A 14363-nucleotide genomic window follows, 5' to 3' on the forward strand; every position below is an offset into this window, starting at 1 on the left:
GACTAGAAGTAATATTTATTGAACACTATTTGCTAAATTCATCCTGGCAGAAACTAAATTTTGTCATGAAACAACACCTATCTGAGTGGGTTACTGGATAATTTATGAAAATAAAAATAAATAAAAAATCAGGGTGTTGTTTTACTTTTGTGGTACAATATAGTTGATTCTAATGTCTGTTTTGTCCACATGCTCTTTGAAAACAAAGTAACACAAATTATTAAAAATGACAAAATACTATATGAAATAGAGGATTCTGATGTTCTTCAAATGCATTTTTACACTTCCATTCTATTTTTATGATTTAAAGATTTTCTAGTCTATATCTAATGACAGAAGAATAGACTTGTTTTCTAGTACTGAAGTTCATCAGACTGTAAATAGCACGCAGCAAAGAGAAGGCAGCAATATGCTTTTAGTTCACATGTTGAAGTTCCCACTCTATTTATTATTTAGTTCCTAAATTTCACCTCAGGCAAGTCATTATTAAAATGTTGTGAAACAGCAGTTTGTCTCAGCATGTGAACATAGCTTCAAGAGGAAGAGAGCTTATTCTTAATTTAGTACAGTTACACTGATTGTACCCCCACAACTAGTGCTGAGTGAAACCACTCCCAGGATAATTTTTAGTGACAGATATCTTAAAATTCCTTTAAAAATTACCATTAAGACTGAACTCAGTTCCTGTATTGAATTTGCTCTATCATTGTCTGCCATTTATTTTAACACAGAAATGGATTACTTGTTTGAAATTATAATATTCCATATTATAATTTATTTCTTCAATATTTTAAACCCATGCTGCCTGGGCCTGATCCCTTGGTTATCCTCTATATGACTTGTGATGGCATTCAGTATCATCTGCTCCATGACCTTCCCTGATACTGAGGTCAGACTGATAGGTCTGTAGCTTCCCGGATCCTCCTTTCTGCCTTTCTTGTGGCTGGGTGTTACATTTGCAACCCTCCAATCCATTGGGACCTCCCCAGTTACTCAGGATTTCAAGTAAATAATGGAAAGTGGCCCCTCTACTCCAGTGTATGATTTGGATATTTATTGTGGTAATCCCCACTGATTCATGGAGATGTTTTCTGAAGGTTTTTTGTTTTTTTTTTTTCATTTTCTTGGTTTCAAAGCATGAGAAACCTGGGGGTCAGGCACTTATTAATTAACTTCAGTTGCATTTTTGTGCTTTAAATCCAGTGCACTTGAGTGTCTGTGATCTCCTTCTGTGATAACGAAAGAAAAAGAAAAACAAAGATGAAAAACAAGAAATGCAAGGCTTTATGAAGTCTCTATTTTGAACCACTTCTGGGCAGCTGGAGAATTCTCTAGGCAAAAATAAAAAGAGTGCCAATTTTACAGAAAAAAACCCCAACTGACTGAAGATCAGACACAGCTGTCAGTGTGAGGTAACTGTGCAAGAACTTCCAAGCACACTGAAAAATCTCTGTAGTAATCGTATACTTGTCGGCCAAAAATGTTTTGGGATTCTTGTCAAAAACATGGAGATAAGGGCAACATGACATTGCACCTAAAACTTTTAGATGGCTGAATTTGCAAGGCTGGCACTAAAACCTGCTCTTCACCTAATTAATTCAAACAGCAATAACTGAGATGTAACCACCGCAGAAATCATGTCCTTGCTTGGGCAGTTCCTCACATACTGATGACCAAACTAATTTAAAAAAAAAAAAAAAAAAATTTACAAAAGGCTATAATAAAAAGGACTAAGTAATTTCCTTTCCCCGCATTACTAATTATTCTCTGCCCCATCATTCCTATTTCCGTATTTGAAGTTGATACAAAATCAATGCATCCTTAAAAGTGTATGCTAAATCGTGTGATTGCACCTTCACCTGTTATCTGAAGAACCCTGGGACAATCTTCCCCTATCTAACTAGAACCTTCCTTCCTCCAAAGAATATAGCCAGCATTCATTCCTGGAAGTGTAAAACTAAAACAAGCTGTGCAGATTTGAGAACTGTACATGGCATAGTAAATATAAATCCATCTCCTTTCTTCTCTTTATCTTTTTTTTTCTCTTTTTCTTCTTTTTCTTAGTTAATCAGTTTCTTTAAAAATATTCTTTTGAAAATATTAGTAGAGAAAAAGATATTACAGAATCACAGAATCAACCAGGTTGGAAAGGACCTCTGAGATCAAGTCCAGCCTATGACCTAATGTTGCGGCGAGCCTTCTCTCTGGGGGCTACGGCTCTTCTGGAACTCTCTAGCCGTCCCTCTCCTCAGGCGTCTTCATCTCTTCTATTCTTCTAAACCCCTCTGCTTCTGGGAGCATGCCTTTTATCTTGCCCTTCAGCCCCGCCCATTTCCGGCTGGGGCAGGCCCTAATTATTGGGCGCAGCTGGGCCTAAGCTCCCAGTTCATTATCGGCGACACCTGAGGGCTTCTGGTTCTCTCTACATTTCCCCCCTTTTTGTTGTTTGTTGAAAAAATAAACTTTTTTTTTTTTTCAATAGTTTACAACTTTTAATTTTCAATAATTTAACATTTCATTATATTTAACATTTCATTTTAACATTTCATTTTCAATAATTTAACATTAAACATTTCATTATTTTTCAACATTTTTTCACCTATTTTTTTGAGGAGGGAAAATTTGGGCTCTTACCGGCTTTTTGCGCTGCTTTAGCCTTTGTTATCAGCAGGAGATGAGGTCTCGTGAGCACCAGCTCAGCTTTCGCTGGTACTCGCCACCTCGGGATGCCTGGCCATGCAGAGACTTCTCCGAGCATTCAGCGCACCAGTCTTATCGCGTGTCCCTAGGGCCCCGTTTTCAGGACCGCACTATCGCGTGTCCCTGGGGGCTCCATTTCAGGACTGCGTCGCGTGTCCCTGGGAGGCTCCGTTTCAGGACCGCATTATCGCGTGTCCCTGGGAGACTCCGTTTCAGGACCGCACTGACTTTGCTAATGTATTTTAATACATTAAAATCTTGCTTTTTAGACCTGTTACCTAATTCTAGGAAGTCAGCACTAGTCATATTAAAAATCAACAACAGAAACATGCAAATCCAAATCAAAACACACAGTGAATAAGAAATAATTGTTTTTTATATATATATATATATACACACTGTATTAAATACTATTCCATTCCACTTTGGTGACTCAAAAGACAGTAGTCATTTTCCAAATGCACAAACCAAAATATTTACTATTACAAAAACCACTATATTCTGGTACTCAAGTGTAAACATAACAAAAAAATTTGCACTTTTGCAGCGTGGTAATTATAGATATATTAACTGGAAATAAAAATCACCCCTAATTTTAAAGTTAAATTACTTGGGAAAAATCTCATATTTACTGGTAAATATGGTAACTGTATAAAGTCTCTTTAATGCAAAAATAAAATGTAATTATAGGATACAAAATCCACAAACTGCCCACAATTTTTTAAACTTAAAAATGTATAAGCTAACAGAAGAGTATCTTTATATAAACTTTTCAAACTGTAATCACATATTTTTCTCAGTTTTCTTATGTATAAAAATATTTTTTCTTAGACTGGACAAAGGAATGTCCTGCAGTTGCTTTTAATAAACTCCAATCAAAAGGGAGATGAATTTCACTGTAGACTATTTTATACACTAGACTGGTCTATCTCTTTCAGTTAGAGAAAACTCCCACTGAAGCCAATTACCACCTTTTCATATTACCTGACATCTCTCAGAAAGATCAGTTAGCAAGGCGTGACATAAATTTTAAAAAGTAAAAAAATGTATAACCTAAATCAGACAAATCCCATTTGCAAAGTAGGAGACAGAGTTATAATATATGCATAGACACAATGTGTAGCTAATAGCTATCCGTATATATCTTTCAATTTAACCAGTAACATTAACAGAACTGTATCTTATACCTACTTCTAATTCTCCTTATCCCACTCATTATTAGCTGGTAAACTTATGTTTTATGTTAGTGGAAAGGGGTCTTCTGTAACAAATATGAAATATGCCTATGTGAGAACAGTAAGATTGGATATACCATCAGAAGTCTTCTGCATGACAAACCCTGTGGCATCCAATTTGATATTAATACTCAAAAGTCACACTGTGTGTTAAGATTTTTCTCACCAAGGCTTTGAAATTGCAATACTCAGTGGAGAATATTATGCTTAAAAGGAACCTTGCTGAAGTCCTTCAAATACTACAAATACTGTAGCCTACTTATAAGCTGTAGACTGAAGGACTAGAATGAGTACAAACATATATTTATGTGGAAGATATATTAAATGGATTTTCAGAAACTGTCTTTCAAGATGGGAAGAAGTTGTCTGAAGCTCTGTATTTGGAAATTGCCCTAGCTTTCAAAAGAAATCTTTGTCATTTTCTTATGCCAGTTTGAAAAATTTTTTGTATTTTTTTTAAATTGTCAAATACTACACTCTCTTCTTTGGTATAAAATGCACTTTATTGTGAAACAATACTTCTTTCTGTTTCAAAAGAGGTAAACAGACAACTATTTGATACTATATTTCTTCAAAAGACTATTATTACATTCCTGCAGATGTTGCTGAAGTAAGTGGGATATTGAACATGTGTACTTCATCATTTTCATGGTATTTTGTTTCCAGAGAATTCACATTGAGTCCTTAATGACTGCTGGAGAAAGAGGCATTAGTTCACATACCATAAGCTCTTTGCTCTTGATAAACAAAGGCTGTCACTATGCACAGACTCTATTCTTACAGAAGTCAGGGAAGGAATTACCCTGTTCACACCAGCAGAAAATATATGTTGACACTGTGCCTCAATGATGTTATAAATACAACCATCCAAATATCAGAGTAATCTTGCTTATCAAGGATTTATAGCTTTTGTAATTCTTCTGATCTTAGTATAACTAGTCTTTTTGCACATGATCTCAGTAAGAGCCATTATAAAAAAAAAAGTAAAAAAAAATCTTTTCTTATTTCTCAATGATGTAATTTTTATTATGTCCTAAATATTCTGACCTAATTTCAGAAATCGTTAGGGTATTACTCTGAATGTCCTTGAGAGAGCACAAGCTATTTAACCGTGTTCTGCGTGGTGACCAAAGAAAAAGAGTTCTCAACAGTAATGTAATTTTGACAAGCAAACAAAACACTTTTCTTTCAATGGTCACAAAAGTAAGAAATAATTCTGTATATTCTTTAATAATTTGTGAAGATCTTGATTTTTCTTTACATTTAGTTTCAATTCTCTACTTTCTCTGTGATAAAACTCTACAGGATTGCTCAAGAAAGCACAGCATGGTAGAAAAGCTAAATGCAAAAGCCACAGTTCTCCTTCATATAAGGAACTCATTTAATGAAATATCTAAATTGAAGGACCCCTAGAGGAATCTTTAGAAAAACAGAAGTTGTAAACAGCAAAAAATTGCCACGGCTATAAGGCACTCATCCAAAAACTGAAAACAGGTTGAAATTGCCAAACTGCAATGTGAAACTTCTTGATTAAAACTCTTCAGTTCTAGAGATGTGAAAAGCAGATATGTAATATTCATGCTTATGAAGGGCTCAAGGGAAGGCCTATGGAGCTTCCAAGCAGGAAGCCTCGCATTTATATGGAGAGAAAATATTTTAAAGAATCCTTGGATACATGAGCAAATATAACATATTTGGGAAGAGTCAACGTGACTTTTTTGAAGAGAAGTCATCTCTCAGACAGGAACATTTTTTAAGGTTTCAAATTACACTTAGACAAGGAAGACAGAGTGCATTTCTAAATGGCATTCAAAAATACCATTAGAGAAACTATCAAAGCACAGAACAAGATAAAAAGTATTTTTATGGGTAAGTAATTGACAGACACAAAGGATGGGAATAAAATACCATTTTTCACAGAGGACAGAGATCAACAGCAGAGAACTAAGGAGAGTTGTGTGAAAACAGGTTGTTGGTCAAATGGTGGTCAAATTCACAAATGGTCTGAAAAAGTTAATGACAAGTTGGACAAAGTTTGCTGATGATCCTGTGGGTAATAAAAATTAGAACCATTTCTAATAAAAATTAGAGATGAAATGCCACATAAAATTCAATGTAGATGAAGGGAATTCAAACTGGGAAAAATATGAACTTTAAATATACAATGAATGGCTTTGAACTGAGAGCTGACAGTTGGATGAAAATATCATCCCACTGTTAGGAAATGACAAAAAACTCAACAGTAATAATTATTAAGGAATAAAAACCCCAAACAACCAGAAAGCACTATCATGCTACAATACAAATCCATGCTGCACCTGCATATTGAATTCTGTGTTTGGATTTATTTTTCTAACCTTGGATAACAAGTAGTAAACTTTTGTAAATAAGAGAAACAGGACTGCCATGAAGTAAAGAACATTTTAATTACAGAAGTAAATAATACAAAAAAATTCAAGCTGTAAAACAGATAAAAGGGGAATGAAAATTCTGCAAAAAATGAAGAGCGAGAAAATAAAGAAGATACTCAAAATCAAGAAACTTTTAATGCTAACGGACTGCATGATTTCCATGTGTCTCTTAGAGATACTGAAAGCCAGCTGTAGCTTTATTTTGTATCTTCACTGTACTTCATTAACAAGATATTATTTTATATAGAAATGAATTAGCCTTCTTTCAAATATGCCACAGCTAGCAAAAAAAAAAAAACAAAAAACAAAAAACCAACCAAAAAAAGCAAAAAAAGGCCTGAAAATGAGATATGATTAATACAGGCATTAAAACTATATTTTCAGGTCTAACAATGCAGCAGACAGTGCAAAAGCAAGCTAATTCATTAACATGAAATTTCACTTCAGTAGCAAAGCAAAGAATTACAGATGTTCATTACTTGTAGTGGAGACAGAAAGAAGTTTGTAAAATTCTCAGCTATTTCAAATATTAAATGACCTTGAAAAACTCAACTACAGATGTTGTTCTAATATAATATCATTAATATGACTAAAATTCGGTACTTATTTTAAAGTTGAGACTATCTCAGCAGATTTATGCCAATTTAAACTAGTTGGTTACCTGTTTCATAATGTGTTTCAGTCATAAAAATAACATGGAAATCATGTCACTCAACTCTTTCATTCCCCCATTAATAGTACTGAAATGACAACAAATCTATATTCAAAAGTGTTAAGCTTGGATCATAACCAAGGGACAATTATTTATCCTTAGCAGTTCTGCAGTCCTAGAGTATTCATGCTACATATTACTGCATGCATTTTCCAGTACTATGACAAAGACAGGATAATTATTGAGTAAAGATTATTTAAGATGAATAAGTAATTCCAAATAGTGACAGAAAATTCTTGATAGCATCTTTTGAGATTGCAACTAAATGCCGTTCTTCCTTCCCCTGAGATTTTTTAGGGGAAAGAAATCTTTATTAAACTAATCAAAATCCTTCAAACAGAGAGCCTACTTTGTCTTTTTGTATGCACTGCCAAATGTAGCAAAAGCAGTACTGAAACACAAATAATGTAATGTTTCAGGTCTTCCATAGCATCTGTCATGTAAGACATCATAGTATCTAAGTCCTCTTCTAGAATTCCAAAAACTAAGAAGAGGAACTACTTAAACTGCTTTTTTTCTTCACAGGAAAGACTAAATCTTCCTCGGCCAAAGGCTTCACAGTTCCTTGAGATTGTGTTTTTCCTAAAAATTCTTCAATAAATGGGATTTTGCTGGGTGGAGCAGGTGTCAGGGGTAAAAAGAAGTGTTATTCCATTTCAGGAAATAGAATCAGTTGTCATCAAAATAATTTTCAAAACCCAAACGTAGGGTACACATTACTTACTGTGCATTACAGAAACCTTGGCTTTCAAATGCTAATCTTATTATGTACTAACATACAAAGTGATAAATATACGATGGCGTCAAGTTTTAATACAATTTTGCCAGATTCATTCATGAAAAATACTTTAATGCTTAATAATGATGTCATTTAACATCTAAATTTTACCTAGCTATTATTTTTTCAATTTTCATTTATTTTCCAGGATCATTTTTGATAGAAAACATCTGGGTATCAGCCACTAGTTAGCTTCGTGATAAATTCATGGAAATGTGCCCTGTGCAGCAATATCTAAAGATGCCTTGAAAAGGAAATGAAGTTTTTTGATCTTTTGCTTGGAAGTGTTTTCATGTGTTGCCATGGTATCAGTGATAGCTGTTTTAAGACACTGGCTGTGTACTATCTTCTGAATATATTCCTAGGCAACACATAAATCATCTGTACTCTAATATTTATAAAATAATTATTAATGCCCATGTTTCAGTGGAGCAGAGTGAAGCTATTATGTCTGTGTAAGAAATTCTTTAGAAAATTCAGTTTTGTCCACTGAATCAATCTATTTTCAAATAGATTTTCAGTTTTCAAAAATCCGATAAAATTCTGTACGTGAATTCTGACCACCCTTTACATCCCTTCTGGTTCCCACAATTATGTTTGCTGGCTTTTAAAAGTTAAGAGCTTAACAAATGTAGTCAAAATTTGTATTTACATAATATGAGAGTCCAAGGCTCTTACCCTTCTGCAAAAGTTTTGCTGACTTCTTTCAGGATGCCTTGCTGAAAAGTTACTCTACACAGCTGCCAGAAAAACTCTAGACAACTTTAGACAACCAACCTACGTTTGGGGTTTGAAAATTATTTTGATGACAACTCACTCTAGACAACTCTAGAACTCTAGAGTTCTCTTCTTCCAGAGTGCTTTCTCCCTAAAGCAGTGTCCTGACACTGGAAATCCTCACAAAAGCTGGAGTTCACCATTTGCAGTACTTAAGCTAACTTCAAAAAGGGTTTCTACCAGAACACCTGTCATTGAAACTACCTGTACAAATACACTTCAAATTATGAAATATTTATAGCTAAGGAGATCCTTATCACTAGTAAGGTTCATACGTTTTTTTTCCCTCAAAACAGGATATCCTTCTGAAGAACTGCACTGTTTTCCATGCTGATACCAATCTGTTTGGTGTACGGTACCAATGTATTTGGTGGTATGGAGGATGGAAGGAGTAGGATTAGAATACAGAAGTACATCTATTCCTTTTTTTGAAAAACCAGGACTTTTTGAAAATACCTTCTATTTGCAGTTATTGTCTGTTCCATCCCCAGAAATATATTAGTAAGAGAAAACAGTTCCCAAAAATGCTAAGAATTTCTCTGGAAAAGAGGCATAGAGGTTCTTTTACCCCAAAAATTATTAGCAAATGGATTAGCAAATGGGCATAATGGCTCACTATGTAAATAGGTTTTATAACATACAAATATGTTATAGGTTTATTTCTATGTAAATAGTAAAATCCTTACTACTATGATGTAATTGACTATCCAGTGCAGTAACACTTAAGAAAAACCCTAAAATAATCAATTATACTAATGGCTAAGTGCATTTGATCCACAGAAGTATCTCTGTATGAACAGCTAGTTCTCCTCAGAGAAAGCCAATGTAAAACTACTTAGAATTTTCCAAGAGCTGTCATAATATTCCTTATTAACTGAAATTTTGTATTGCTTATAACAGCAGTGAAATCTAAAGACAGGTGTTAAAAGTCATGGGCTTCAACTTTTTTAAACTTAATTGAGATGTGACATTACACAGCACCTCTTGGTTGTTGTAGTTACTAATAAATCAAAAACAAAGACTTTCATGATGTTAAGAGTACAGAATTATTCCTGGCATGATTGGAAATGTCTTCCCATTATGAAAATTTCCAGATAAATTTACCTTATTTAAAGACACACAGAAGGATACTGTGTACTGGCTGCAGTATTCAAAACTAAAACTAGTGGCACTTTAATCAGAAATGTTTCTAAAGTATTCACAGCAAGCCGAATGGCAAACTGAATCAGGCAATATTGCAACACCTCTACTACTTTTAGAACATATGAGGAATGTAAGGCATTATTCTCTGCAGTCAGCTACTCAGAGGCAAAAAATATCAACCTTGCAATAACCAAGGTGACTCAATAGCCAGTCAAGAATTGTATAGTAACATTTCATTGCTATTTTGTCACCTCTCCACACCTCAAATTTATAAACAGCAAGTTAGCCAACAAAACAGGTAAAATTTCTTCCCAAGAACGTCAGCTAATTCTAGTTATGATGAAACAAGAAAAGTTAAGATGCAAAAAGAAATTTTTCACTGGCCTCAAACAAGACTGATCCTGGCATTAAACAAAATTTAAACACCAAACAACATACAGCCCATTGATCTAAAGTTATGGAAATCGTAAGCCCACAGCAGCTCTTTTGTGAGCTGGCACATCTGCTTTAACTAGGCTTATGAGAACAACCATCTGCACTTACATTAAAGAAACAGCAAATACTAAAAATGTGCTACTTTGGATGCAAGAGCTTTGAGGTGGATTTCCCTCAACCTTGTCCTTAAGGGTCCTCAAGAAAATAAAAAAGCTTTTAAACTAGGCAAAAAAAAAGGTAATATAAAATCGAACACTGACATTTTTAAAGCACATTTTTAAAAATATTGAAGCCTTGAAGCTACTAAGTCAAGACAAAATAAGAATAAAATGCTTTATAACTGAACTTCCCACTGTGCCATCACAGGCAAGCCCTTGCTTACTGGACTGATTTCAAACAAATCAGTGATTTCCTGTGTTGCAGCAAATTCTACCCAATTCTCTCTGCTTCTTAGGAAGATTTTCCATCCATTGCTGCAGAGATCTATCTCTAAGTCTGCATCCTTATATTACTATATACTATATAGTAGTATATCCATGTATATGGATATAGAGGCCTCTGTAGTCCTAGGCTGATGCCTAGAGTAGCCAGTAACTTCCCTGATCTTAGCATTAGACCCTGGGCAAGTGAAGGACTGCAATCAATACAGACTATACTGGCTCAGGTACTACACAAGCAAACTGGAAAGACACAAGTGCACATCTCCAGATGGGATGCAGTTCAGGAAGCTGAAGCAACTGGCTGGTCTCACACAAAGAGCACACTCTGTCCTCTTTGAAAGATCACATTCATCCAGGGAAGCTGCTGATGACAGGAAAAGGGCAAATATCACACCTATCTTCAGTCTAACTTTAGTTCTCAATAAGCATATGGAGAAAATTTTGCTGGAAACCATACCCAGGCCCATGGAAAACAAGGAGACTGAGAATAGCTGGCAGGAATATACCAGGGACTGCCAAATTTTATTGCTTTCTGGGATGCAGTGACAAGCTCCATGAACTAGGACAGAGCATAGTCATGTAATATACCTTGACTTTGGTGAGGCTTTCAGCTAAGTTTCCTTAGTATCTTTATAGACAAAATGGAAAGATATGACTCAACAGATGGAATCTAAGGTGGAGAGAAAATTGATAGGACTTTGAATCTTAATAGTGAAGTCTGCAGGATATGATTATTTGCCTTTTTTTAGCACTTGGGATAATTAAAGTATCTAGAGTGCACCTGTGGGCTGTCCATCCCACTACACTGCCTTAATGGAATAAATTTGGTGGTGGCAAAAGGACTACAGGGCTGCAAAGAAGGTGAAGGAAAGATCTAATTGATGTCTTCAACTACCTAAAAGCAAGGGAAAAAAAAAAGATTAAGCCAGACTCTTCTTGAAGGTGTCCAATGAAAAGACAAGAGAGAATGCATGAGAACAGCAAATAGATACAAGGAATAGAGCTGTGAATATGTAGAAGTAAAAACACTTTTGGGGAGGGAAAACACTGGCGTGGGCTGCTGCATCACTGCCCTTGGAGATATTCAAAACATGACTGGACAAGGCCTTCAATAACCTGATCTAAAATGGCCCTGCCTTGCACTATGATTTGGATTACATGGCTTCCAGAAGCAACTTCCAAGTTAAATGATTTTATCACATTTTGGTCCATTTTGGAAGCAATACCAAAATTCACTTGCCTCACACTGCTGCAAGAGGAATACCCTTACTTCTTGTGCAAGTCATTTGTTGGATCCATACAATCTTGTTAGTGACAGAGACCTCCAGCATCCTCTAGAATGCTTTGTCAGTCTGAAATCCATAGACTTTCAAACTGTTTGAATACCGTAGAAGTGCAGACACTAGCTTAGGCTAGAGTCCTAATTTTTCCCCATTTTCTCTTTGAAGAAATTTTAGCTCTTTGATATTCTTGGTCCTTGTGCTTTTACGCCTCCGGTGTGCACTTTTTTGAATCAGTCATATAGTAGATGACTTTTCCAGGATACAACAGCATTACAGATTTTAGAATATGTACCCTCATAGCAATAGTAAAAAACAAAACAAAACCAAACACATTTTTTGAGCATCACTGCAACTACTTATCTGCTCTTTCCCAGAAAAAGAAAACAGTAATTTCCTTTTATTCTGCCTAAGGGTTCTTTGAAAATAATTTTTATCCTTCTAACTGAGAAAAGTTTAGTAGCTAGAAATTCCAACAGGCAATTTGACTTCATTACTACACTACTATGAAACTGCACCACTGTGCATGTACATCTGTTTGTTTGAACCTAGAATAGGTTATCATATCTGATCCTGTGATAATGAATAACAACACTATAGCGTTATGCACTGGTTGGGAAAAAGTAATATGACAGCAAAACCAGGAAGCCATGTTTTCTTTGCAGTAAAAAGAAACAACATGTTTCAGACACACAAGATTAATGAAAAGTACCTGAAAAGTTTGTAATTTTTTAAAACTCTGCTGTATGAGAAACTGTACAGTTTTTACTAATTGCATTTCTACAACTTGGAAATTTTGATTGGACCTTCTTTTTCTTTGGTTTTGAGGTTATCTGAAGTATTGTGAAATAACTGAAACTAACACACTTCAAAACCTCTTAAAATTGTTTCAGAGAAAGATAAAAACAACATGAAAAGATCATTAAACCAAGCAAAAGCTAGCATGTGTCATGGTCAGTCTGGAGCTGTGCCTTAGCTGCCTGAGCAGCCAAATGTTAAAGAGCAGCAGCTGGGTCCCACCTGCATTTCTGTCTGCCTTTCTTTTCCCTGGAGTTCCCTGAAAGAGCTGAAATAAACCTTGCTAATCCACTCCTCATTTTAATTTGGTTGATATGATTACGATGTTCTAGGACTTTGGCTGACCATCATTTAGGCAGCTCTGCTACATACTGCTTTGTCTCAGAAAGGACAGCTACTAAATGTTTTTCATTATAGAGAATTTACCTTTCAAGTAAAAGTACCAACTTGCTCTCACAAATTAAAGAAACCCCACATTTGAAGGAAAATTTGTCTGAAGTGTGAATCCCCACATAAATCTCAGGTTGCCACCCCAGGAAATGCTGTCATATATGTACTACTCCTTAATCTTCTGAACTAGTGATGCCCCAGACCACATCACTCATATGAGTGTTTTTTTCAGTAATAACTTACATTACAAGGACTTAATTATCTTCATAGTTGTACATGTAGAACCTAAACGGATGTTGCATGCAGACTGCCAAGGGCAAAATCTGGTACATAATATTTCAAAAGGATGAAAACATATTGGACTGAAAAAGCCTCCACATTTTACAAGTGAAGCAATGGAATAAAAACAGCTGTATTCATAACCACATGAAAACATTTTGCATTAATGTCCCTAATTTCAGCAAGAATATTAGGAATATTGGCATAACAGAAAGGCTAGAGGCCATCCGGGAGTGAATGACCCACATAATGTAATTAAACCCAGTACTAAATAAGCCACTGGAATGGAACAAACACAAGGAGGTTATTAATTAAAAGGTATAATATTCTCAGCATGCAAACTGACAGCCACAAGTTAAGTTTAGAAGAATTACCTTCTTGGTTTTCAAACTCTTCGGACAACAGATGGTAGCAGCAGCCTACACTGCAAACTGCTTTGATTTCAGGCTTGGCAGTAAAAATTCGTAATGTGTTTGCAGCAAGATTGCCACATGTGTGTAGGCCCACCATCACACAGTCCTAAGAAGGAAAAAAAAAAAAAAGGCAACAATAAAGCATCTCCCTCTTCAAATCCAAGCATGCTGCAAATGGTTATTGAGCTGCAAGGTTTAAATACACAGTTCCATGAAAACTCCCGCTGTTCTGTTCTAGAATTTTTCAATGCATAATAAAAGCTTTTCAGTGCTACAAAAACATGGTGTACTGTCTCTGTGGAGAGTCAGCATCCACAGAACAGGCTTTGTTCAGGTACAGAACAGTACATCTGGGCACTCTACCTTCACAGGCCATAGGGAAGCAGAAGTTCAAGACTATGAATAGCATCTAGTTTACCTGCATGGAAGGGAACATCTACCTGGTGACTGGACATGGGCCATTTTCTCTTGTCCTTCCAACCTTTCTTGCTATGATTACTATCACTGTCACTTCCTCTTCTTAAAGCCCTAAGTCTGGCTGAACCTGTGCGTCTCGTTTCCACTGATTTGAA

General features: G+C 35.5%; 1 protein-coding gene across 6 annotated transcripts in view; it reads right to left on the reverse strand.

The window, feature by feature from the left end:
* The window catches only part of METTL25 (methyltransferase like 25), a 59967-nt gene that overhangs the window by 25095 nt on the left and 20509 nt on the right, over window positions 1-14363 (reverse strand). For all 6 annotated transcript variants that reach the window (XM_071765961.1, XM_071765953.1, XM_071765971.1 and 3 more), the window contains exon 5: window positions 13753-13897. In XM_071765961.1, the coding sequence (XP_071622062.1) occupies window positions 13753-13897 (145 nt within the window). The remainder of the gene's footprint in view (window positions 1-13752; window positions 13898-14363) is intronic.

Source organism: Heliangelus exortis, chromosome 1, assembly GCF_036169615.1.
Source record: "Heliangelus exortis chromosome 1, bHelExo1.hap1, whole genome shotgun sequence".
Lineage (NCBI taxonomy): Eukaryota > Metazoa > Chordata > Aves > Apodiformes > Trochilidae > Heliangelus > Heliangelus exortis.